We start from the raw sequence: 27218 nt of genomic DNA on the forward strand, positions 1-27218 counted from the left end.
TAAGTTGTTGTCTTTGTGTATGTATTTTTTGCATCTATCTGCATCTAAGGTTTGCTTCCATCAGTGAGAAAAACAAAAGTGAGAGCCTCAAATCTGCTCCCAGGGCTAACAAATTATCATTTCAGGGGGTAATACCACACCACTCTTCACCAACTTGACAAAATTCCCCACCCCAGATCAACTACCACTGCTCTCAGAGCAAGTGAACATTGGAATATTTTGCTGGAATGCTTACTGGGATCATGCATTGAGGTGGGGGTGGGGGGGTGGGGAGGTGATGATTGGGAAGAGAGAGAGATAAGAAGTGAAAGAAGGTGCGATACAGCAATGTCCAGCAAGTGTTGGAGAGTAAGCAGGGCCTTTTGTTACACAGAGGCTCAGTTGCTGACTGAAGCTTCAAACACAGCAACTTTACAAGAAAGGTGTATGTGTATGAAACTAAGGATGGATTGCTGGAAACCCTCATCTCTCCCCACCTCCCCACCATCCCCGAGTTATGCCTGATCCAAGTTCACCCAGTCTCCATTTGAAATGGGGTTTTGTGTGTGTCTGTGTGTGTCTGTGTGTGGTGGTGGTGAAGATCTGAGAGTCTTGGCCCCTCATTTTCTGTGAAACCTGAGACCCATCAAAACCTCCTGCCGTTTAGAGCAGCCCAGCCCTTTAGCCACCCTCTTTAGTCATGCCAAAAGAAAACTTCCTGCTTCTTTTTCCTTCCTCTTTGGCAACACTTTTGGGAATAATTTTTTTGGGGAGAAATCCCATTGTTTGAAAGTCTTTATCCGCATTATAAAATGACTTTGTAGCTGGAAATGCAAGTGAGAAGCAGTGACAGCATTTAAATAGCATTGAATTCAGCAGCCTGGCCTTCGCCAGCAAATTTCAGACAGAATGTTATTTAATCCAGAAATCCCTTAAGGTGTTAAATTTACTGTATTATTTCATTGAAATATATAATTTCATATTTCACTTAAACTGTGTTATCATTTATGTTAGGCTAACGATTATTTTTGTTTTGATTTTTACTGATATTTTTGGTGGTTTGACCCAAACCCTGTTTTTCCCAGAGGCTCCATTATTTCTATTGCACGATTTTCTATAACATGACGTCCGCTTTATAGGAGAACAACCTGTATCGGAGCAATTAATTAGTAACAGTTACTTATCGGGTCAGTTTCATTTTCCAATATTTAAATTATTCAAAATTCTGTTTTCTTTTGTTCGTACTTCAATTGCAGCACATAAATAAATTGTTTTGCTTAAAGCCAACTATTTTGACTGGCTGCATCACACTTTGAATATCCACTTCACATCTGCATTTAAAATAAGAAAAAGGTGAGGGTCTAGGCTACCTTCTTAAAATATTTTGATGGGGGTCTGGCCTGGTCCATAACAGACAACAGATTTCTTTCCCTAAAGAACATCAGTGAACCACACAGGTTTTTACAATAATCAAGGTGGTTACATGTTCATCATTAGGGTAACCTTTTATTCCAGATTTTATTGAATTCAAAGTTCACCATCTGTCAATGTAGGATTTGAACACATTTTCCCATCCTATTAAACTGGGGTTCTGAATTACGAGTCCAGTGACATTATGCTATCCAGTATGATAAAAAAAAGCTATACCAGCAATAACATAACATATAGAGCCATAGAGATGTACAGTATGGAAACAGACCCTTTGGTCCAACCCGTCCATGCCGACCAGATATCCCAACCCAATCTAGTCCCACCTGCCAGCACCCGGCCCATATCCCTCCAAACCCTTCCTATTCATATATCCATCTAGATGCCTCTTAAAATGTTGCAATTGTAACAGCCTCCACCACTTCCTCTGGCAGCTCATTCCACACACGTACCACCCTCTGCGTGAAAAAGTTGCCCCTTAGGTCTCTTTTATATCTTTCCTCTCTCACCTTAAACCTATGCCCTCTAGTTCTGGATTCCCGCACCCCAGGGAAAAGACTTTGCCTATTTACCCTATCCATGCTCTTCATAATTTTGTAAACCTCTATAAGGTCACCCCTCAGCCTCCAACGCTTCAGGGAAAACAGCCCCAGCCTGTTCAGCCTCTCCCTATCGCTCAAATCCTCCAACCCTGGCAATATCCTTGTAAATTTTTTCTGAACCCTTTCAAGTTTCACAACATCTTTCCGATAGGAAGGAGACCAGAATTGTATGCAATATTCCAACAGTGGCTTAACCAATGTCCTGTACAGCCACTGCATGACCTCCCAACTCCTGTACTCAATACTCTGACCAATAAAGGAAAGCATACCAAATTCCTTCTTCACAATCCTATCTACCTGCGACTCCACTTTCAAGGAGCTATGAACCTGCACTCCAAGGTCTCTTTGTTCAGCAACACACAGTGTATAAGTCCTGCTAAGATTTGCTTTCCCAAAATGCAGCACATCACATTTATCTGAATTAAACTCCATCTGCCACTTCTCAGCCCATTGCCTATCTTGTCAAGATCCTGTTGTAATCTGAGATAACCCTCTCCGCTGTCCACTACACCTCCAATTTTGGTGTCATCTGCAAATTTACTAACTGTACCTCTTATGCTCGCATTCATGTAAATGACAAAAAGTAGAGGACCCAGCACTGATCCTTGTGGCACTCAACTGGTCACAGGCCTCCAGTCTGAAAAACAACCCTCTACCACCACCCTCTGTCTTCTACCTTTGAGCCAGTTCTGTACCCAAATGGCTAGTTCTCCCTGTATTCCATGAGATCTAACCTTGCTAATCAGTCTCCCATGGGGAACCTTGTCGAACGCCTTACTGAAGTCCATATAGATCACATCTACTGCTCTGCCCTCATCAATTCTCTTTGTTACTTCCTCAAAAGACTGAAACAAACAAAAAATTAAAATAACACAAAGATAGTGATAATTTTAAGCTATCACACCCAAATGTTAAGGGCAAGAGCAAATTCACATTTGGTTGATTGCCAATTAAAAATGCTGCATGTTATTCATCCCTGAACAATGTTTTTGGAGATTAAAAGGCATCAATTCAGGTTCAAATATCTACAATCAAAGTGTGTCAAGTGTTAATGAAAAATTGGGTGGCATGGGATGGCTCAGCAATTAGCATTGCTGCCTTATAGCACCAGGGACTTGAATTCAATTCCAGCCTTGGGTGACTACCTGTGTGGAGTTTACACATTCTCCTTGTGTCTGTGTGGGTCCTCTGATTTCCTCCCATTGTCCAAAGATGTGCAGGTTAGATGAATTAGCCGTGGGAAATGCAACGTGATGGGGTGGATCTGGTGGGATGCTATTTGGAGGGTCAATGTGGAGGTGATGGGCCAAATGGTCTGCTTTCACAGTGTAGGGAGCCTATAAATGCATCCCATCAAAAATGAACCTGTTCAAATGGAAACGTCTTATTGAGAAAAGCGCCCAGAGTGTTTTTCTGAAATTCAGTGTTTATTTTAAACAAGTAATGTTTCATTTGCATATAAAATTAAATTGCACATAAAAATGAGAAAATTAATTTATCTCCTATCAATCAAAGTCATGAAAGTAAGCAAAGTCATTTTTAAATATGATTTTGCATTGCTTCTGTGTCATTCTTCTCTGAAGATTACGACATGCAAGTATGCATCTGTCCCAAAAGCCATCATCACTGTACCATTCCACCCTGTTATTCCAAAGTCTTAAAAACACATTTGAAATTACTGGAGGATTCAGTTTCAGAGTTTATAGAAGTTTTTTTTAAGGTAAGTTATAATAACTTGTTTTAAAACATTAAATGGAACCAAAAGATAGGCAACTATTAAGCAGATCTTACTGACAAAAATATCTATTCCTGTTCAAATGACCATTGGCTGTGCTAAGCGTCTTGAGAACTGAAATCCAGTGGTACCATTTCTATTACATTCAGCTCCTCAAACTTATTTGGCTATTCGTTATAATGTGCAGTTTGTGCCACAATTCCACATATCTTACTTTTCTCATGCCCTGAGATACCCTTGGTGAACATTATTTATTTTAGTTCATAAAATGCTTTTTTAACTCAGGATTTGTGATTCTTCCTGTGTCAAAAGAAGCTTCCTAATTTCAATCCTAAATGGTTTGGTTTTAATTTTAAAATTGGGCATCTTGATCTGAATTAACCAATCAGCATAAACTTTTGCTGTCAAAGCCCTTTAATGATTTTAAAAACCTTAACTAAATCACCTCTCAAGCACCTGAACTGAAGAGAATAGAACCTGAGTTTATGCAACCTATCCTCATCACTTAACAATGTGTTGTCCCAGGGCTAAATTTTCAGCATGGAGACAAGAAACAGGAGTTAGGTTTATTTTAGAGTCAGAAACCTGATACCAATGGGAAAGCAATTTTAAAAAGCCCTTGATTGGCACAGTGAGAGGTTTCGTTGTTAACATTGAGTCAGAGGGAGAGCATAAAGGTGAGCCAGATGAAGTGTTAGACTCACTTAAGCTATCTTAGGAATGATCATTGATGCTGGTTGTCCTAAAGGATTAATCTGCCATTTGTGCCAAAACCTTCCTTCGAGGGAAGTGAGATATCATTGGGGGAAGTAGGAGCCAGGAACCTGGGACAGGGTAGTATCCCACTTCAATGATGCCAACTTGGATCTAGTGTTGGAGATTATAAGGTACAGGAATGAGGTTCCTTTTCCAGATCATGGCAGTAGGAGCAGAGCACCCCACTGTTCATTTTCTCTTTCTCCTCCTCTCTTACCACCTGCATTTGCACCAAACTTGCTCAATGATTCTCTGACATTATTAGAACTTATTGCTGATAAGTCTCCAGGTCTTAATGGATTTAATCCCAGAAACTTTAGAAGTGTGGTTACTGAGAAGTATAGATTTTCATTTCTCAGCAAGGTCCTACCAGGTTCTCTATTCAAGAAATAAGTGAGACAGAAACAGCAAGTTGCTGGCCAGTTATTCTAACATCTGTCATAAAGAAAATGCTGAAATCTATTATTAACAAGGCCATAGCAGGGCATTTAGAAAATCTTAATACAATCATGCAAAGTCAGCATGGTTTTGTAAAAGGAAAACCACATTTCACAGATTTATTACAGTAACTTGAGGAACTAACAAGCAACATGAATAAAGGGGAACTTGCTACAATATCTTTGGTTCTCCAAAATCACTTTTCAAGGTGCTACACCAAAGAATGCTATACAAAGTGATCGCACAAAAACGTAGGGGTTAACATATTACTGTGGATAGAGGTTTGATGAACTGACAGGGAGCAAGATAGTTGTAGATAAATGGATCATTTTTAGGTTGACAAGATATAATGTGTAGAGTGCCACACGGATCAATGCTGGAGCCTCAACTATTTACAGTTGATATTTACAGACTTGGATAAAAGAACTGGTTTTAAGATTGCTAAATTTGCTGATGACACAATGATGGGAAGGACAACAAGTTGTGAAAAGGATATAAAGAGTCTACAAAAGGATATAGGTGAGTGAGTGAGTGGCAAAGAATTGTCATATATATTATAATATGGCATATATAAATGGGTACTATTTGGCAACAAGATCAGAAAAGCAACATGTAGTGTAACTGGAGAGAGATTGGTGAACTCTGCAGCACAGAAGAATTTAGGTCACTAACCAAGGAATCACAAGGTCAGAATGCTTTGTAGCAAGTGATTAGGAAGGCAAAAGATATGTTGCTTATTGCATGGGGAATGGATATTGCAAGTATGAAATTTTTGCTACAGTTGTACAGGTCATTGGTGGGACAACATTTGAAGTACTCTGTACAATGCTGGTCAGCTTTTTAAAGAAAGGAATGAAGTAATGCAGAAAAAGTTCACTCAACTGATTATGGGTTGTCTTGCAAGGAACAGTTGCACAGGTTAAGTCTGTATCTACTGAGTTTGGAATGATGAGGGTTACCTTATTGTAAAATATCGAATTCTGATTGGACTTGATAGGAATGATACTGAAAGAATATTTTCCCTTGTGGAGACTAGAATTAGGGGACAGAGTTTAAAAGTAAGAGGTCTCCCTTTTAATTTGGAAATAAGAAGAAAGGTTTACTCTGAAGGTGTGAATCTGGAGCCAGATCCATTGAATATTTTAAAGGGTGGTTAGATGATGCTCGATTTTCAGGAGTCAACGGGGTAGATGGGAAAGTACAGGCTACGATGCGATGTTATTGAATGGTGAAGTAAGCTTAAAGGGTTAGATTGCCAAATCCTGCACCTAATTCGTGTGAGAGTCTGGAGAGTAACTGTCAGCATTCAGATTCAGTCATCTCCAGGCAGCACTGTTATTGGCAGATTTTGTTGAGGGTTTGGTTTCTGCTCGCTTCCTTTCCTTCTTGTATCCTCCTAATACTGAGAGTTCTGTCCTTCTGCCTGATTGTCTGCCTGAGGAGAATGTTTCCCATCATCATGACAGGGTCACAAATCTGTAAATCTGATAATCATGCTCCCAATGTCAGGGGCAGTCTTTCTTTGGCAGGTGGTTGTTCAATTGTTTTTGCTTCTGCTTCCTGGGGGAGGGAAGGGGGCAGGGAAGGCTGCTAACCATGCTCAATACTTGTGTGCTGAGTATCCACTCTCCCTGCCACCTGCATAGTGGCAAGGGCACCCCTTTGCGAAGTGCCACGTTCCCTGCACCTCATTGACCATCTTCCAGGTCAGGGTGATGTTCTGGAGCAACCATGATTCCCATTCTTTACTCTCTCTGTTCAGATTACATGTTTCTGCACTCCTGTGTGACTACTTTTAAAAATTAAACTAAAATATTTAAAAGCGCTTGAAGTGATTTCCAATGAATTTATTGGCTTCAAATATAAAGACAGAAGAATTTCTGTCTTACCCTGCTGGTGATTACTGCGATATCAGGAAAGTCATCGCAAAATTAATGCATTGCCAAGCACCGCTATTTTCAGGACCCAATTTTGCCTCAGTTCCAGATTTTGAGAGACTCTTAAAAATCAAGCTTTGACAAAATTACTGGCACCTTTACCTTAGTAAAACATCCTAAGACATTTCATAGGGACATTAATGAAGAAAACCTGGCATCAAACCATTAAGTCAAGTCATACAGCAGACCTTCAGGAATTTTAAGATTTAAAGGAGTACTGGGAGGAAGAGATTGTAGAGGAGAGGATTCACACTGTGAAGTCATATGTTCTGGTCTTGGTAGCTAAGATGAGACTGCCAATAGTGGAATAAAGAAAATCGTGAATGCACTGTTGGAGGAGCATAAGAATTCTGCAGCATTGTAGGGCTGGAAGAAATTAAAGAAGGTCTGGCCTATTTATTGTCCAACATCAGGAAATTATGATGATCTGCTACAATTTCAGCTGATGATTGGTGGAAGCACAACTGATATAATATGTCCAGGGGAGGTTTTTACACATTTCTGCTAAAGTTATGGTGGCCAATTTGTTGAATGCCTAACGAAATTCTCAGCATGTATCAGCCTCTGTTTCATGTACCCAAGTTTTGATTCAGGGGCTATCTTTTTACAATTTAAGCTACTGTATCACAAAATTTAATGTCCAGGTGAAATCAAATTCTTGATCCAAGTCCTGTTTGTTTTATGGTCTTCCTTGGTAACAGGCAAGCTAGTATTGCCTGGTTTTATTACTGCATGTGTCTTACTTACCATTTGGCATGTATGACATGTACGGCAAAACTTAACCGCATCCTTGTGCAGTCCAAGCCAATAGAAGTGCTGTTGTACCTTAGCCTTGTTGTACCTTGTTCCTTACACCTGGGTGACCTCCTACTGGTACTTCATGTGCTACCCATAACACTTCCTGTCTGTATGCTACCGGTAACACAATCTGGTGCACTTCTGCCCATTTCTTCTCTGCAATAATCTGCCGTGGTCTCCATTTTCATCTTAGGATTCGATCTTTAAGGTAATAACCCTCAGGAATACATTCTGATTCCTTTTCTATGTATGCATCAATACATATATATAGAGTCATAGAGAGTAATAGAGATGTGCAGCATGGAAACAGACCCTTTGGTCCAACCCGTCCATGCCGACCAGATATCCCAACCCAATCTATTCCCACCTGCCAGCACCCGGCCCATATCCCTCCAAACCCTTCCTATTCATATACCCATCCAAATGCCTCTTAAATGTTGCAATTGTACCAGCCTCCACCACTTCCTCTGGCAGCTCATTCCATACACGTACCACTCTGTGTGAAAAAGTTGCCCTGTAGGTCTCTTTTATATCTTTCCCCTCTCACCCTAAACCTATGCCCTCTAGTTCTGACTCCCAGCTTCTTGCTGTGACTCATGATAGTGGGATCTTGTTACTACACAGTCTGGAAAAATTCCAAGGTATTTTCCTTTTAACTCCTCAGTTTCCTGTCTTCCTTTGGCTTCTTCACAACAAGGAATGTTACTCCCACCTTGGATCCTATTAAATCGTTCTCAAGAACAAACTGTATTCCGGAACTGACACTCTGTCAATCACTCCCATTGTTACTTCCCCAGACTTAATTTAGCCCTCCAATCTGATCTTAAACAGGGGAACGCTAAATTTCTGTCCAGCTATTCCACAAATTACCACTCTTTCGAGTAACATGTCAGAATGCAATTACATTAATCTCTTACTGTTAAAGACTGACTAGATCCCGTATCTCTCAAAATTATAACTTCTTTCCATTCTCCCCCGGTTCTTTCTGAATAAACATTACCCACAGAAATAAAGTCTTTATAGAGATCAGGCACTAACTCAATACACAGCCCCTGCCTATGCCGTGCACTCTCCTGTAGCTCCTCGACTTTTCTTGGGGTTTCCTTTACTACTTCTACTAATCCCATTAATTTAGCCTATTTTACCACATCTTTTCCCACAGTGCCTTTCTTCAATGACCAGTGCTGTAACTTTGTGTGTCCCACCTTACCACAGTGAAATCACCTGAGGCCTTTCACCTTCTTTTCAACCTCCTGGGCTTCTTTTCTCATCTGTGGTAAACTATTACCAGTGTGCTCTACTCTTTGTTTTGTAGTGTGGGATCTCCCATTCTCCCAATTTCTATCCTTCACAGGATGAAATGCTTACCGGAAGTTGAATTTTGCCTTATGTAGCAATGCATATTCACCCGTCATCTCCACTGCTTTTCTCATTTCTTGAACTTTCTGTTCATCCACTTGAATTCTTATTATCTCTGGAAGTGAGTTTTTAAATTCCTCCAGCAGAAAAACTTCCCTCAGACTCTCATAGGTCTTATCTATTTCCAAGGCCTGCACCCATCTATCAAAATTACAATGTTTCATTCTTTCGAACTCAACATAAGTCTGGCCTGGTTCCTTCTTTATGTTTCTGAACTGCTGTCTATACGCTTCTAGTACCAATTCATAAGCACTCAAAATTGCATAATCTGCATAATCTCTTGACCCCTCATCTAACAGCACTGCAAATACCTCACTAGCTCTGCCTACCAGCTTAGTCTCTGGCCATTCCATCTGCCTCACCAATTTTTCAAATGAAATACAGAAGGCTTTAACATCTTTCTCATTAAAATGTGGCAATGTTTTAACATATTTGTATATATCACTACCTTCTCTCATCATTTTTATCCTGTTAACTTTCCTGACTAATTTGCAACTTCTAAAGTTCAAATTCTCGCTGCCCTTCTCTTTCTCTCTTTCTTTGTCTTTCTTCTTTTTCTCTTTGCTCAGCTAAGAACCTTCTCTTTCTTTCTTTTTCCTCGCTCTCCTTTTCTTCTCTCTCTCTTTCTCTTTCTTCTGCCATGGCTCTTCTTTCCCTTTCTTTATCTTCTAACTCCATTTGCCTCAATTGTAATTTAAGTTGTTCTACCTCTCCTGCACTTGTGTGTTTCTCTGACACACCTGAGTGTTTGAGTAATTCCCTTACAATTTCAGCTTTCCTTTTGTCCCTGGTTAAACCCAATTCTAACCTATTTGCTAATTCTAAAGGTGAGCCCTTCCTCTATCTTTCTAAACATCCTTGGCAAATTTGGGAAGCATTTTCAAACCCCAGAACCTCTTTAGCAACCTTCAGCGCAAGTTTCTCACTTGTAATTTAACCAACCACAAGTAACCTAACTTAAGCAAATTGTCTCACCTAAGTTTTATTTAAAGATCTAGGACACTAATTGGCAAGTGTTTAAATCCGCTGAGATCTTTCGTACCCCAAATTTGTTCAAATTTGTCCAAATTTCAGACTGAATCTGCCTAAAACTGTCCACATTTTGGACCCAAGCCCCCAAACAGTTACGACTCAGCAGTGAACCCTGATGTTAATTAAACCAAACACCCGGAAAAGCGCACCTCGCCTTGTAATTTGTTAAAATATGAGCAACAGAGAACTCCCAAATTCCACTATTTAAAGAAAATATCAAATTATTCTTTAACTCTAAAAGTGAACATTCAACAACACTATTCACAACTCTAAGCCCCCCTTTCTCTAAACTGCTTATTACTTGCCTCCAACTCGATAACAATATACTGTTCCAATAAAACACTTACTAAAATTACATCAACTTAATTTCAAAACCATACAGCAGCTGTTAACTTCGGTGTTTTTGTTCTCCTGGCTGAAGATCTCCATAGATTGTCTTCTTTCTTTTACTGTGAAGATGTTTCATATGAAAAGTACCTTTGATAGAGAGTGTTCCTAATTTCCTGGCTCTCAATGACAGTGGCTCTTTCTGATTTTCAAAATGCCTGCCGTCTTTATATCTCCAACATTGGATCATCTCACTGATTCAATGTTGGCAAAACAATAAATTCAAACTGGATTGGATTTTAGTATCTTGGAGCATAATTTAAACTAATTGATTAAATTTGAATTGTTGTCAATACAGCAACCAATTCAGGTATTTAGTTCACAGTCAAATGTTACATAATTTCAATTTTCCAGTACACCCTGCGACTGCTCTTGTAATCTCTCAGTGCAGAACAGCATTCATTCTCTTTTAAAGGTACAGTACATGTCTTTAACTTCATAACAATACCAATAGATTGGACAAAGGTAGGCACAAGGATTACGAGGAGCCATGGTGAGTGGGCATAGGTTGGCATGGGTTGATATGGATGGGGCTTAGAAAATGAAGGGAGAAAGGAGGTGTAAACAGAGGGTTTGTTTTTGTTCTTTTTCCAATTTTTAAACATTGAACACAGTCCTTAAGTAAACTTTCTACTCAGGAACCACCAGCCTCCTTCTCTCTTCCCAGGTCTCCCAGTCAGAGCACCAATACAACCAGCCCTGTAGGGCCAAAACTGGAAACTTTGGGTCTTCGTTTTTAAAGGTTGGGTTTGTGGAGGTGGGATTTCTTCCAACTCTATATCCTGACATGGAAACAAAGGTCAAAACCTCCATCTCTAAATTTAAGTGATTAAATAGATTGTAAATAGGTGAGGCTCCAACATTGATCCCTGTGGATTTTCACTAGCACCATCTATCAACTTGAAAATATCCTGTCCACTGCCACTCTGTCTTCTGTGCATTAAGCACTTCTCTCTGGTGCTAGTAATTGCTTTAATCTCCTCAAACATTTTAGTCCCTATGTTACCATCTAGTTTTAGTATGTAATATATGTTTTCTACTGTGAGTACAGACACACAATATTTTTTCAATGTTGTGCCATTTCCTCATTTTCCATGGTAATTTCTGCTTCTAATGGACCAAGGTTTACTTCATCACTCTCTTCCATTACATACTTCTAAAAACTTTTACATCCTATTTTTATGTTTTACTAGTTTATTTGAATATTCTATTTTTCCGTTTCTATCAACTTTTTGCTGTTTCGAAATACTCCCAATTCTTAGACTTGCTCCTACTCTTTGCAGATTATAAGTCCCTTAATTTAATACCATCTTTAACTTCCTGAGTGAGACATGAATGGTGTCTGTGCTTTTGTTTCTCAATAGAATATATTGTTGTACTTTTGTTCAACATTATGGATTGTTTCTTGAAACATTTCCCAGTAATCATTTACCATCATGTCTGTTAATCTATTTGCCCAATCAATTGTAGCCAGTTCTTCCCTCATAACTATAAATCCATTTTTGTGACTAAAGTATGTCAGTTTTAAACATAAAATAGAATTCAATAGAAATATGATCACTATTTCCCATATTTGGTTATTATTGACCTATCTCATTGCACAATATTAGATCTTGTGCTTCCACAGCATATTGTTCCAGGAAAATGCAATGAAAACATTCTACAAACACATTATCTGGACCAAGCAGTTTGCACGAACCAAGCAGTTTGCACGAAACGTTCTTCAGGCCAGTGTCCTAAGTACCTTCCACTGCTTCATCAATCACCTTCACTCCACCATGCATCAGAAGTGGTGGATTTTTGCTGATGTTTGCATAGTGTTCAATTTCAATTATGTTTCCTTGGATAACGAAGCAAATTGTACCAACTTTGTTGAGCCACACAGCACCAGGCAATGACCTTCTTTCGCAGAAGAGTATAAACCACTTCCCTGTGGCAGGGTCTTTACCATTGTCAAATTCTAAACACACCAATACTGTAGATGGTCACCAGTCACATAAATATAATAGTGACAGGAATAGGTCAGGGCTAGGTTCCTCTGCTCTGAAGCTCTTCACTCCCAGGTCATTTCCTCTGCTCTGAAGCTCTTCACTCCCAGGTCATTTCTTCTGCTCTGAAGCTCTTCAACCATGTCCTGAAACAAACCCGCTACTCCTCATTTCCCCTTCCCCCACCTCATCCTAGTTTCTAACCTCCAGCAACACGATCCCCTTGACTTGTCCGGACTTGTCCGACCTGCCCAGCTCCTTTTCCACCTATCCAATCCACCCTCTCCTCCCTGACCTATCACCTTCATCTCCTCCCTCACTGACCTATCGTACTCTATGCTACTCTATCCCCATCCCCACCCTCCTCTAGCTTATCTCTCCACGCTTCAGGCTCCCTGCCTTTATTCCTGATGAAGGGCTTTTGCCCGAAACGTCGATTTTGCCTGTCCTCGGCTGCTGCCTGAATTGCTGTGCTCTTCCAGCACCACTGATCCAGAACTAGGTATTCTGTGGTCCATGACTCACTTGATTTCCCAAAGACTTCTACTGGCAAAAAAATCACAAGTAATGAATGCAAAGAATATTCTCCACACAACTGGATGAGTGCAATCCAAACGATAGTCCATGTGTAAGACTGAGACCATCATATATCATATGAATCAATCATATATTTCAGGACTTTAGAGAGAGAAGGGAGTTTGGAAATGGAATGTTAGTTTGCAAGGACAGAAGAAGATCTCTGCATAATAGAACATAGAACATTACAACGCAGTACAGGCCCTTCAGCCCTTGACGTTGCACCGAACTGTGGAACCAATTTAAAGCCTATCTATCCTACACCATACAATTTTCATCCAATCTGGATGAGCTCAAACTTAAATGTTGACATCAGCTTGATTGCTGGGTATTTACAGCAATTTTTGCTTTTATTCTAATTTCTGAGATCCTTTGGTTAGGTGGGGTTGACGTTCTAGTCAGGCCAGACTCAGTCTGGGGTACCCACAATCCAATGATGAAGTGAGGAACCAGTTATTGATTTGGAGCTGTTTTTGATTGATTGTGTTTTATGGTATCCAGTTAAGTTAGCCAGTGGAGATTAATCCAAGATATTCAGAGATGTGTAACTTATTCAGATATTGGCAGGATTCAACAGCAGACCAAATATGACAGAAGAAGAAGGAACTGAAAGCAGAATTCTAAGAGGAATTGGGTCCAAGAAGCCAGGAGAGTGAAAGGCTATTGCAGTTTTTTTGTCAAGAGGAACAATATGATTTGTGCATTAGCTGCATGGAGGTGAGAAGCACAAAGGATTAGAGGAAGCAGTAAGATCCTGAGGAGCTGGTTTGGATACAATCAGTGAAGGAATTCAGAAGGTAAAGTTAATCAGAGCACAAGCTCAACCATTGGAAGTTAGCAAACTGAAACTACAGAGAGATTACTCAGAATCAAGAGCAGGATGGGAATGAACAGGAACAAATCAAATTCAACTCAAAAGTAAAGTGAAACGAGGAGCAAAGGTCCAATTCACAGAATTAAACCTATACTGGAGTAGAGGTTTGTTTTCTTACATTTTAAGAGAAGCTGGGTGAAATCAATCTCGAGCAGAAAAATGGAAAGCAGAATAGATAGCATTCTACTCACGACCCAATGCAACAGCAGGGAAGTTTCACAAAGCCTGCAGTATATGTAAGTACAGACCAGGTCAAGTGGCAGCAGCAGCAGCAGCAGACACTGAATGAGTTAATCTATGAAGAGAGATTGCAATGTCTAACCTTGAATTCCCTAAAATATAGAAGATTCTGAGGTGATCTAATTGAAATGTTTAGAATGACCAAAGGGTAAAAAATACAGAGGAGGGAAAACAATGAAAAATTATTCTGTTTGCAGGGAAGTCCAAAACAGGGGAACATACCTTAAATTCAGAACTATGTCATTCAGGTATGATGTTATGAAATATAACATTACATAAAGAGAAATCTGAAACTGTCTTCTAAAAGGTTGCTGAGGCTGGAAATTCCAGAAGTGAGATTCATTGATTTTATTTTAAAACACATTACAAGTTATAAAACAGATATTGCAAGTCACTCACCAACCTGACTTCGAAATATATCGCTGTTCCTTCAGTGTCACTGGGTTAAACTCCTGAATTCCCTCACTATTGTGGTCTACCTACAACTAATAGACTTCAGTAGAAGGCAGCTCACCATCATTTTCTCAAGGGCAATTCAGGATTGGCAATAAATACTGGCAACATCTGTGGCATAAATATCCCATGAATGAATAAAAAAAGCACCTGTGTGCAGTGTGTACTCTTCACATTTAGAGTTACAGTCTTATATATGCACAGCACTTGGAGTATGTAAAAGGTGAGCTCTCTTAAAGCAATGATACACATACAGTGTGCCTATCTTTCTATTATAATCACACCTCAGGTGAGATTTCCAAATTATTACGGTTCCAAATGGGATACCCAAAACTGTCACACCCACCTCTCAGTTGATAAGTTAATTTACATAAGATACTTGCCCTTGTGGATATCTATCTCCCAGACCAAATTAAGTTATGTTTTAAAAAGAACCAGTTTAAATTGGCTTTCTTGAATTTACAAAGGAACATAAAACATAAAAATACAGCTCAGTACAGGCCCTGCGGCCCTCAATGTTGCACCAACCTGTGAAACCAATCTGAAGCCTATCTATCCCACACTGTTCCATTTTCATCCATATGTTTATCCAATGAACATTCAAATGCCCTTAAAGTTGGCGAGTCTACTACTATTGCAGCCACTGCGTTCCATGCCCCTTCTATTCTCTGAGTAAAGAAACCACCTCTGACATCTGGATTAGTGGTGCTGAAAGAGCACAGCAGTTCAGGCAGTATCCGAGGAGCAGTAAAATCGACGTTTCGGGCAAAAGCCCTTCATCAGGAATACAGACAGAGAGCCTGAAGAGTGGAGAGATAAGTGAGAGGAGGGTGGAGGTGGGGAGAAAGAAGCATAGAGTACAATAGGTGAGTGGGGGAGGGATGAAGGTGATAAGTCGGGGCGGGGGGAGGGTGGAGTAGATTGGTGGAAAAGAAGATAGGCAGGTAGGACAAGTCATGGGGACAGTGCTGAGCTGGAAGTTTGGAACTGGAGTGAGGTGGGGGAAGGGGAAATGAGGAAACTGTTGAAGTCCACATTGATGCCCTGGGGTTGAAGTGTTCCAAGGCGGAAGATGAGGCGTTCTTCCTCCAGGCGTCTGGGTGTGAGGTAGTGGCGGTGAAGGAGGCCCAGGACCTCCATGTCCTCGGCAGAGTGAGAGGGGGAGTTGAAATGTTTGGCCGCAGGGCGGTGTGGTTGATTGGTGCGGGTGTCCCGGAGATGTTCCCTAAAGTGCTCTGCTAGGAGGTGTCCAGTCTCCCCAATGTAGAGGAGACCGCATCGGGAGCAATGGATACAATAAATGATATTGGTGGATGTGCAGGTAAAACTTTGACCAAGTTACTGTCGCTCCTATCCAAAATCACCTTTGCAATCCTTTCCTCTACATCTCTGGAACCATTCAGAGGCTGATAGAAAACTCTCAACAGGGTGGCCTCTCCTTTCCCGTTTCTAGCCTCAGCCCATACTACCTCTGTAAACAAGTCCTCAAGCATCCTTTCTTCACCGTAATAATGTCCTTGACTAACAATGCCACAACACACCTCTTTTACCATCTTCTCTGTTTTTAATGGAACATCTAAATTCCGGAACCTGCAACACCCATTCCTGTCCCTGCTCTATCCGTGTCTCCGAAATGGCCTCAACATCGAAGCCCCCACGCTGATTGACGATGTCACTTCCACCTCCATCATAGCCGCTTCCACAGCCACTTCCACCCCACACAATTCCTCATCGCTGATGTCATACGCTCAGTGATTTCCACCCACCCCACTGCCATATTTGCCACCACTTCCGCCCCCACCACCACCACTCACCTGCATTCTGCTGACACGCCCCCCCACAGATCCCACTGTCACCATGCCCGCCTCCCAGAATCCTGAGGAGAACACCACCCCTCCTCATGACTCCACTACCACACCCACTCCAGTTACAGGCTCCGCCCATCCTCCCAGCTCCACACCCACACCAGATCCCAGCACCCAGCCCTGCCAAGTTTTCACCATTCCTCCAGACTTCCCCCTCACTGAGGATGAACGATCAGTTCTCAGCAAAGGACTCACCTTCATCCCCCTCTGCCCAAGCATCAATGAATTTAATAAACGCCGTGATGTCGAACACTTCTTCCGCCGCCTCCGCCTCCGAGCTTACTTTCACAATCAGGATTCCCGCCCACCTTCTGAGGACCCCTTCTCCCACCTCCAACACACTGCATCCACCTGGACACCCCGTGCTGGCCTATTACTCACCCTCGATCTCTTCATTTCCGCCTCAACCTGTCTACCCCCCTCCCCCACTCCAACCTCTCACCCTCACAACGCGTAGCCCGTCAATCCCTCTGCTCCAATCCCGACCTCACCATCAAACCAGCAGATAAAGGGGGCACAGTGGTAGTCTGGCGCACTGACCTCTACACCGCTGAAGCTAAACGCCAACTCGAGGACACCTCATCCTACCGCCCACTCGACCGTGACCCCACCCCCCATCACCAAACCATCATCTCCCAGACCATACTGAACCTCATCACCTCAGGAGATCTCCCACCCACAGCTTCCAACCTCATAGTCCGGGAACCCCACACTGCCCGGTACTTCCTCCTGCCCAAGATCCATAAGCCTGACCACCCTGGCCGACCCACTGTCTCAGCATGCTCCTGCCCCACTGAACTCATTTCTACCTACCTCGACACTGTCCTATTCCCCCTAGTCCAGGAACTCCTCACATACGTTCGAGACACCACCCATGCCCCCCACCACCTCCAAGACTTCCATTTCCCCGGCCCCCAATGCCTCATCTTCACCATGGATATCCAATCCCTCTACACCTCCATCCACCATGACCAGGGCCTCCAAGCCCTCCGTTTCTTCCTCTCCCGAAGTCCCCAATAGTACCCTTCCACCGACACTCTCATTCGTTTGGCCGAACGGGTCCTCATCCTCAACAATTTCTCCTTCAAATCCTATCACTTCCTCCAGACCAAAGGGGTAGCCATGGGCACACGTATGGGCCCCAGCTATGCCTGTCTCTTTGTTGGCGACGTAGAACAGTCCATCTTCCGTAATTACACCGGCACCACTCCCCACCTCTTCCTCCGCTACATTGATGACTGCATTGGCACCACCTCATGCTCCCGCGAGGAGATTGAGCAATTCATCCATTTCACCAACACATTCCACCTGACCTTAAATTTACCTGGACCATCTCTGACACCTCCCTCCCCTTCCTGGACCTCTCCATCTCCATTAATGACAACCGACTTGACACCGACATTTTTTACAAACCCACCGACTCCCACAGCTACCTGGATTACACCTCTTCTCAACCTACCTCCTGCAAAAATGCCATCCCATATTCTCAATTCCTCGACCTCTGCCGTATCTGCTCCCAAAGGACCAGTTCCACCACAGAACACACCAGATGGCCTCCTTCTTTAGAGACCGCAATTTCCCTTCCCACGTGGTTAAAGATGCCCTCCAACGCATCTCGTCCACATCCCGCACCTCCGCCCTCAGACCTCACCCCTCCAACCGTAACAAGGACAGAATGCCCCTGGTGCTCACCTTCCACCCTACCAACCTTCGCAGAAACCAAATCATCCGCCGACATTTCCGCCACCTCCAAACAGACCCCATCACCAGAAATATATTTCCCTCCCCACCCCTTTCCGCCTTCCGCAAAGACCGTTCCCTCCGTGACTACCTGGTCAGGTCCACGCCCCCCTACAACCCATCCTCCCATCCTGGCACCTTCCCCTGCCACCACAGGAATTGCAAAACCTGCGCCCACACCTCCTCCCTCACCTCCATCCAAGGTCCTAAAGGAGCCTTCCACATCCATCAAAGTTTTACCTGCACATCCACCAATATAATTTATTGTATCCGTTGCTCCCGATGCGGTCTCCTCTATATTGGGGAGACTGGACGCTTCCTAGAAGAGCGCTTTAGGGAACATCTCTGGGACACCCGCATCAATCAACCACACCGCCCTGTGGCCCAACATTTCAACGCCCCCTCCCACTCTGCTAAGGACATGGAGGTCCTGGGCCTCCTTCATCGCCGCTACCTCACCACCAGATGCCTGGAGGAAGAATGTCTCATCTTCTGCCTCGGAACACTTCAACCACAGGGCATCAATGTGGACTTCAACAGTTTCCTCATTTCCCCTTCCCCCACCTCACCCCAGTTCCAAACTTCCAGCTCAGCACTATCCCCATGACTTGTCCTACCTGCCTATCTTCCTTTCCACCTATCCACTCCACCCCTCCTCCCCCCTGACCTATCACCTTCATCCCCTACCCCACTCACCTATTGTACTCTATGCTACTTTCTCCCCACCCTCACCCTCCTCTCACTTATCTCTCCACCCTTCATGATCTCTGCCTGTATTCCTGATGAAGGGCTTTTGCCCGAAATGTCGATTTTACTGCTCCTTGGATGCTGCCTGAACTGCTGTGCTTTTCCAGCACCACTCTAATCTAGACTCAACATCGAAGTCCCAGGTACCAACTTCTGCTGCAAGTTCACCCTCCTTATTCTGGATGTTCCTGGCATTGAAGTAGACACACTTCAAACCACCCTCCTGCTTGCTGGTGAATGCTTGCGACCTTGAAACGTCATTTCTGACCACACTGCTCTCAATCTCCTGTATACTGGAACTACAATTTAGGTTCCCATTTTATTGCTGAATTAGTTTAAATTTTCCCGAAGAGTATTAGCAAATTTCCCACCGAGATATTGGTACCCCTCTGGTTCGGGTGTCGACCATCCTGTTTGTACAGGTTCTACCTAGCCTAGAATGAACCCCAATTATCCAGGTATCCGAAACCCTCCCTCCTGCACCATTCCTGTAGCCACGTATTCCATTCTTCTCTCTTTATATTCCTTGCCTCACTAGCACATGGCACGGGCAAGAAATCAGAGATAACAACTTTGTTTGTTTTACCCCTAAGCTTCCACCCTAGCTCCCTGAATTTCTGTCTTAAATCCCCATCCCTTTTCCTACCTATATCATTCGTGCTAATGTGGACCATGTCTTGGGGCTGCTCCCCTTCCCCCTCAAGGATCCTGAAATCACGATCCAAAACATCATGAACCCTGGCACCCGGGAGGCAACACACCAACCATGAGTGTCTCTCGTTACCAGAGTCCCGTATCTGTCCCCCTAACTATGGAGTGAGTTTATTAGTTACTGAAACATGAAAAGAAATAGTAATACAACACACTTAGACATAGATTAGAAATGAGAGTCCAAAAAAGGTAAAAGCTAAAAAATATATGGATCACTCTCTATGGTCATGTATGAATAGATGACAGTGGAATATTTATAGTTAAACACTCAATTTTGGGATACGTAGTTCAGCAGGTTCGTTGAAATTCTTTCTCTTGGTTATTTTTGGCTGACAGCAGTCAGATCAAGGGAATCCTTCTCTTGTCCTGTTTCTTTTCGATTTTCTTGCTAACTGGATGGCTTCTAGCAACCAGAGTGAAAAAAATCCTTTACTTGCAAGGCAGGAATGACCAGTGGGTGATTCTTTGACTGTGACATTGACAGAATGCTGTTACTTGAACCAGGCTAATAAGCATCTCTGCCCACTGATATACTTTTTTTTCAAAAAAAAGCACAGAACACAAGGGTTGAACTGGTTTTTAAACCCTAATCTTAAGTGTTCCTGAAAGGGGAAACACAAATCATGTCTCTCACCTAGACTTCTGTTTTTTTGTTAATCATGTTTACAGTCTGAGACAACTCCTAGGAGATTACAATTCGGTTTGTAGTTCATTTCACCCTTTTAAGTCCACCCATCTGAAGATTTCTTAAAACTTCCTAAGTATGGCATTCCAGGGTCTTGTTCACCAGACAGCAACTGAATTCACATCCCAGTTCACTTTATGTCCTATTCGTAAAGAACACAAGTTGTAATTAAAAGTTCAATCTACCCATAGGTAATCTGCAGTCATTGCACTTTCTCAAAGAAAATTCAACTATTTACAATAATAAATTACCTTATAAGTTTCTAACATATAGGTCACTGATCTAAATGTTCAGATCTCATGGTGATGATTTTGTCCAGGTGCCAGTCATTTTCACAGTCATCTGTGATATTGTTTGTCATTTGTGTTAGTTAAATACTTTTTTCCTTTATTTTTGTTTTCTTGGAAGCCTGTATGTCTTCCACTTGCTGCATCATTAGTTGTTTGGTTTCCTTTACTTTCTGCTCAAATTCTCTCACTGGAGTGTCATTGCTGGCATTTATTTCTGAAATGACTATCTCCTCAGTGGTTTGCAGCTCCTTGTGGGTGTTATGCATCTTCGCTTATCTTTGCAAGTCTGTCATTTTCTCTAACATTACTTTGGGCTCTAGCCAATGTTTCTCTAACTGCTCATGCTGAGCCTGATATGTTTTATGAATGAGTGCTTCAGGTTGTCTCATAGAGGAACAATACATTGCTTGCAGTTCATCCTGCTTCCTTCTTTGCTCTTTTGGCTTTTTATTCATCTTTGTCACCTGAGTGGAGGCATCCCTTAAAAGCTTCATCTCAGAGATAATATACTCAAATATTGATTGATCTTGAGAAGTTGTTTGGCCTTTTGCTCTTCATTTTTCACTCTGCAGCAGAGGTGAGATTTTAGCCGCACTAATTCAGAAGAAAGTAAGTCATTCCGTTTGTCTTTAATCTTCAGTTCTAAAAGTGTTTTTTTAATAGTGTGCTGCATTTTTGTTGTGGCACTGATATTTGATTGATTCATGGATTACAATTAATGCAAGTCACAGCATGGTGATATATCTGCACTTGGTATCCAGCAGTGTCTATGATGTAAAACATCTGTAATATGCAAGCAGATTGATTATATGTGCACTCCGGTACTATTAGTGAACTGCTGTATGCTGAGATCTTGACATTTGTAGTATTTGCAAGACTTTCCATGCCTGGGGTACATGTTTCTTTTAAATTTTCAGGTATAGTTTATTACAATTAACAACTTTTTTAAAAGTTCACTCATGAAATGTGGACATCACTGTTTGATTATTACCCATCCTTAGTTGCTCTTGAAAAGGAGGTGTTGTGCTAACAATTTGTACCCTAGAGTCCATTTGTTGTAAGTATATCTGTAATGTGATTAAGGAGAGATTTTGCTTCTAAATAAATGTGTGTGGGAAGTGGTGTCTATAGAGGTTGAGAGAATTTCTGCAGTGTACCTTGTACAATGGCACACGCTGCCACTGAGCATTGGTGGTGGAGGGAATGAATGTTTATGGGTGTGATGCCAATCAAGTGGGCTACTTTGTCCTGGTTGAAGTCCAGCTTCTTGAGTGTTTTTGGAGCTGCATGCATCTAGGCAAGTAAGGAGTATTCCATCACACGGTAGACTGGTGCCTTGGTGGACATGCTTTGTGAAGTCAGGAGATGAGTTACTTGTTGTAGGATTTCTAGCCTCTGACCTGCTCTTGTAGTCACAGTATTTATGTGGCAAGTCCAACGTAATGATAGCTCCAAGATGTTGATAGTGGGGTTCCAGGTCTTGCTGCATTTGGACATGAATTGCTTTAGTATCTTAAGAGTTACAAATGGTGCTGAACATTAAACAATTAGAAGTAAGCTTTCCCACTTCTGACTTTATGATGGAGGGAAGTTTATTGATGAAGCAATTGAAGTTCATTGGGCTAAGGACACTATCCTGAGAAACTCCTGCAGGGATGTCTTAGAGCCTAGATGACTTCCAATAACCACAACCATCTTCTTTTGTACCAGATATAACAGCAACAGTGGATAGTTTTCCATCTGATTTCCACTGACTCCAGCTTTGTTAGGACTCCATGATGCTACAGGAGAAAGTGAGGACTGCAGATGCTGGAGATCAGAGCTGAAAATGTGTTGCTGGAAAAGCGCAGCAGGTCAGGCAGCATCCAAGGAGCAGGAGAATCGACGTTTCGGGCATGATTCCTGAAAAAGGGCTCATGCCCGAAACGTCGATTCTCCTGCTCCTTGGATGCATGCCTGACCTGCTGCGCTTTTCCAGCAACACATTTTCAGTCCATGATGCTACACTCAATTTTGAGTGTCCTTGATGTTAACAACATTCACTTTCATCTCAACTCAGTTTTTCAGCTCATTTGAAAAAAAGCTGTAATGAATAGCCCTGGTGAAACCAAAACTGAACATCAGTGAGCTTGCTGCTCAGTGCAGTTAGATATCATTATTAGTGACACACTGCACCACTTTACTGAAGATCGAGAAAAGACTGATGAAGTGAAAATTGGTCAGGGTATATTTGTCTTTTATTTCTGTACAGGAGATATACCCTGACACTAAATTATGCTCCCTACCCCTTGCAGGCACTTCAGACTTGCAATTTTCTAGCATTATGAATTAGACTGCTTTCTTGGCTGGGCCAAAGTAAAGCATATTTCTAGAATAGCTTCAGGCTGGAAAATCAGAATCGTATAGTCTTTCATTCAAAATCTAACTTTATTTTATGTTTCCTAAAAACCAAATGAATAGGTTCATTCAATAATGGTTGAGGACTGGTAAATGACACTTGGAGATTCACACTATAGTAACATCAGTAACATTACAGTCAATATCACAAGGCTGTCAAGGAAAATTACCAAGATCATTTATAAATGCATTACATTATATGGAAGAGAAGCAAAAGCAAACATGAAGCATTGTGTCATCACTCAGCTTAGAAATGAAAAGACTATTGCAAACAAAAATATGTAAAGTTGCTCTCAGCAGGGATTTGTGCTGACTGAATGCAATGTTTGCACTAACCTGGGATGGAAGCAGCAGCCAGAAAGCCAATCACCATGACCTTCACCCGTCATGATAATGTCACCATTGGGAATGGACCACATTTTCCAGAGGCGTTCATCACTTCCAGTCACCAGGATTTGTTTTCGTGGGTGAAGAGCTAGGCTATAAAAAGATGAGGAGATAAGTTTTCAGTAGTACACTATGAGCTTTTCAAAGTTATTGTTCACTATATATGCATATCAAGGTATCATCTTGAGCATCATGGGAAATCCTGTCGATAGAATAACTTCATCATTTTTTGTTATCTCTAATTTGCATTGTAGTCTAATTCTAGAAAAAATCTAATGCATACTTTAACGATCAAGTCAATCCACAAAAAAATAAAGATGACAATTAAAATAATTTTCTTGTCTATCATATTATAATAATAAAGCACTCAATCTGCACTGAATGTTAGTTCTTTTTTTATTTAGCAGTAGAGAGCACACATTACACACGCTTTAATCATAAACAAACACAATAATGATCAAAGTAGCATCAATCCAGGTGCGAAGGCTCATGAGGGAAGAATTAATCTTAAAACAACCAGTTTACAGAAAAGACTACATAAATTATTGCAGATGGCACAAAGAATCTTGTTCTAAATTTCTGTTGATCAGAGGATTTTATTACTTGGATAACATCAAGGCTTCAGCAGCTGAATATGGATGCAATCACTCTAGTGGTAAGCATAGGTTTTACAACTGTCTTTAAATAAAAAGGCACAACTTTCCATTCCATTGATTTCAAGTGGATGTGAAAGATCCAATGAAACAATATTCAAGGAGAAATTTTTCATTTAAATTCATTTGTGGGATGTGGGCATCGCTGGCTGGTCAGCATTTATTGCCAGTCCCTACCTGCCCTTGAGAAGGTGGTGGTGAGCTGTCTTCTTGAACTGCTGCAGTCCACCTGCTGTGGGTTGACCTGCAATTCCATTAGGGAGGGAATTCCAGGATTTTGACCCAGCGACAATGACAGAACCATGATATATTTCAAAGTCAGTATGGTGAGTGGCTTGGAGGGGAACCTGAAGGTAGTAGTGTTCTAATGCATCTGCTGCCTTTGTCCTTCTAGATGGAAGTGGTCATGGGTTTGGCAGGTGCTGTCTGAGGATCTTTGGTGAATTTCTGCAGTGCAGCTTATAGATGGTACACACTGCTGCTACTGAGCATTGGTGGTAGAGGGAGTGGATGCTTGTGGATGTAGTGCCAATCAAGTGGCTGCTTTATTTTGGACTGTATCAATCTTCTTGAGTGTTGTTAGAGCTGTAGTCATCCAGATAAGTAGGGATTGTTCCATCACACTCCTGAGATGTGTCTTGTAGATGATGGACAGGCTTTGGGGAGTTGGGAGGTGAGCTACTAGCTGCAGTATTCCAAGTCTCTGCCTGCTTGTGTACCCTGAGTTTATATGGTGAGTCCAGTTGAGTTTCTGGAGAATGATAACTCCCCAAGATGTTGATTGTTGGGAATTCAATGGTGGCAACATGAATGTCAAGGGGCAGTGGTTAGATTGTCTCTTATTGATGATGGTCATAGCCTGGCAAATGTTACTTGCCACTTGTCAGCACAAGCTTGGATATTGTCCAGATCTTGTTGCACTTGAACCTGGACTATTTAGTATTTCAGGAGTCATGAATGGAGATGAACATTGTGCAATCATCAGTGAACATCCCCACTTTTGATTATATGAGAAGGGAAGGTCATTGACAAAGCAACTGGAGATGGTTGAGGGGGCCTCAGACATGATACTGAGGAACTCCTGCAGAGATGTTCTGAAGATGACTGACCTCCAACAACCATGACCATTTTTCTGTGTATTAGATATGATTCCAACCAGAGCGAGTTTGCCCCTTATACCAAATGATACCAAGTTTGCCAGGGCTCCTTGATGCCACACTCAAATGCAGCCTTGATGTCAAGGGCTGTCATGCTCATCTTCCCTTCGGAATTCAGCTCCTTTGTCTATGTTTGAACCAAGGCTATATTGAGGTCAGGAGTTGAGTGGACCTGGTGGAACCCAAGCTGGGCATCACTGAGCAGGTGCTGTTTGATGACGCTATTTTTGATACTTTCCATTTACTGACTATTGAGAATAGACTGATGGGGTGGTAATTTGCTGGATTGGATTTGTCCTGCTTTTTATGTACAGGACACACCTGGGCAATTTTCCACATTAGAGAGTGCGGTGCTGAAAAAGCACAGCCGGTCAGGCAGCATCCGAGGAGCATGAGAATCGACGTTTTGGGCATAAGCCCATCATCATTTAGATTAGATTAGATTTAGATTACTTTAGATTACTTTACAGTGTGGAAACAGGCCCTTCGGCCCAACAAGTCCACACCGACCCGCCGAAGCGCAACCCACCCATACCCCTACATTTACCCCTTACCTAACACTACGGACAATTTAGCATAGCCAATTCACCTGACCTGCACATCTTTGGACTGTGGGAGGAAACCGGAGCACCCGGAGGAAACCCACGCAGACACGGGGAGAACGTGCAAACTCCACACAGTCAGTCGCCTGAGGCGGGAACTGAACCCGGGTCTCTGGCGCTGTGAGGCAGCAGTGCTAACCACTGTGCCACCGTGCCGCCCATTATGCCACCGTGCCGCCCATGCCTCCCAATTTTCCACATTATTGGGTAGATGCCAGTGTTGCTTTGGAACAGTTTGGCTGGGGAGCGGCAGTTTTTCAAGCTTAGATTCCCAAGTGTGGAAACAGTCCATTTGGCCGTACAAGTCCATACTGACACTCCGAACAATAACCCACTCAGACACTTTCCCGACATTTTACCCCTGACTAATGCACCTAACACTATGGGCAATTTAGCATGTCCAATTCACCTAACCTGCACATATTTGGACTGTGGGAGGAAACCGGAGCACCCGGAGGAAACCCATGCAGACATGGGGAGAATGTGCAAACTCCACATAGCCAGTTGCCTGAGGCTGTAATTGAACCCAGGTCCCTGGTGCTGCAAGGCAGCAGTGTTAACCACTGAGCCACTGTGCGTTTTGGAGCACAAGTCTTCAGTACTGATACTGGAATGTTGTCAGGGTGCATAGGCTTTGCAGTATCCAGTGTCTCCAACTGTTTCTTGATATCACATGGAGTGAATCAAATTGGCTGAAGACTAGCATCTGTAATGTTGGGGACCACCGGAGAAGGCTGAGATGGATCAGCCACGTGGTACTTCTGGTCAAAAATTGCTGCAAAACCTTCAGCCTTATCCTTTTCACTGATATGCTGGCCTGTTCCATCATTAAGGATAGGGATATTTATGGAGCCTCCTCCTCCTCAATCGTCCGCCACCATTCACAGCTGGGTGTGGAAGACTGTAGAACTTAGATCTGCTCCGTTGGTTGTGGGGTCACCTAGCTCTGTCTATTACTTGCTGCCTATGCTTTTTGGCATTTAAGTAGTCCCGTTTGGTAGCTTTACCAGGTTGACACATCATTTTCACATATGCCTGGTGCTGCTCTTGACATACCCTCCTGCACTCTCCATTGAAACAGGGTTGATCCCCTGGCTTGCTGGCAATGTTTGAGTGGCGAAATGCTGGGTCATGAGGTTACAGATTGTACTGGAGTACAATTCTGTTGCTATTGATGGCCCACAGCTTCTCATGGATGCCAAGTCTTGAGTTGCAAGATCAGTTTGAGGTCTGTCCCATTTAGCTTGGTGGTAGTGCCACACACACAATGGGGGTTATTCTCAATGTAAAGGAGGAATTTCATCTCCACAGGGACTGTGTTGTGGTTGCTCTTACTGATACT

General features: G+C 42.4%; 1 protein-coding gene across 3 annotated transcripts in view; it reads right to left on the minus strand.

The window, feature by feature from the left end:
• spag16 (sperm associated antigen 16) overlaps window positions 1-27218 on the minus strand; it is a 988648-nt gene that overhangs the window by 473909 nt on the left and 487521 nt on the right. For all 3 annotated transcript variants that reach the window (XM_043693350.2, XM_043693349.2, XM_087988888.1), the window contains exon 11: window positions 23414-23557. In XM_043693350.2, the coding sequence (XP_043549285.1) occupies window positions 23414-23557 (144 nt within the window). The remainder of the gene's footprint in view (window positions 1-23413; window positions 23558-27218) is intronic.

Source organism: Chiloscyllium plagiosum, unplaced genomic scaffold (genome assembly GCF_037043375.1).
Source record: "Chiloscyllium plagiosum isolate Xiang-an unplaced genomic scaffold, Cpla_swu_hap1 HiC_scaffold_7, whole genome shotgun sequence".
Classification (NCBI taxonomy): Eukaryota; Metazoa; Chordata; class Chondrichthyes; order Orectolobiformes; family Hemiscylliidae; genus Chiloscyllium; species Chiloscyllium plagiosum.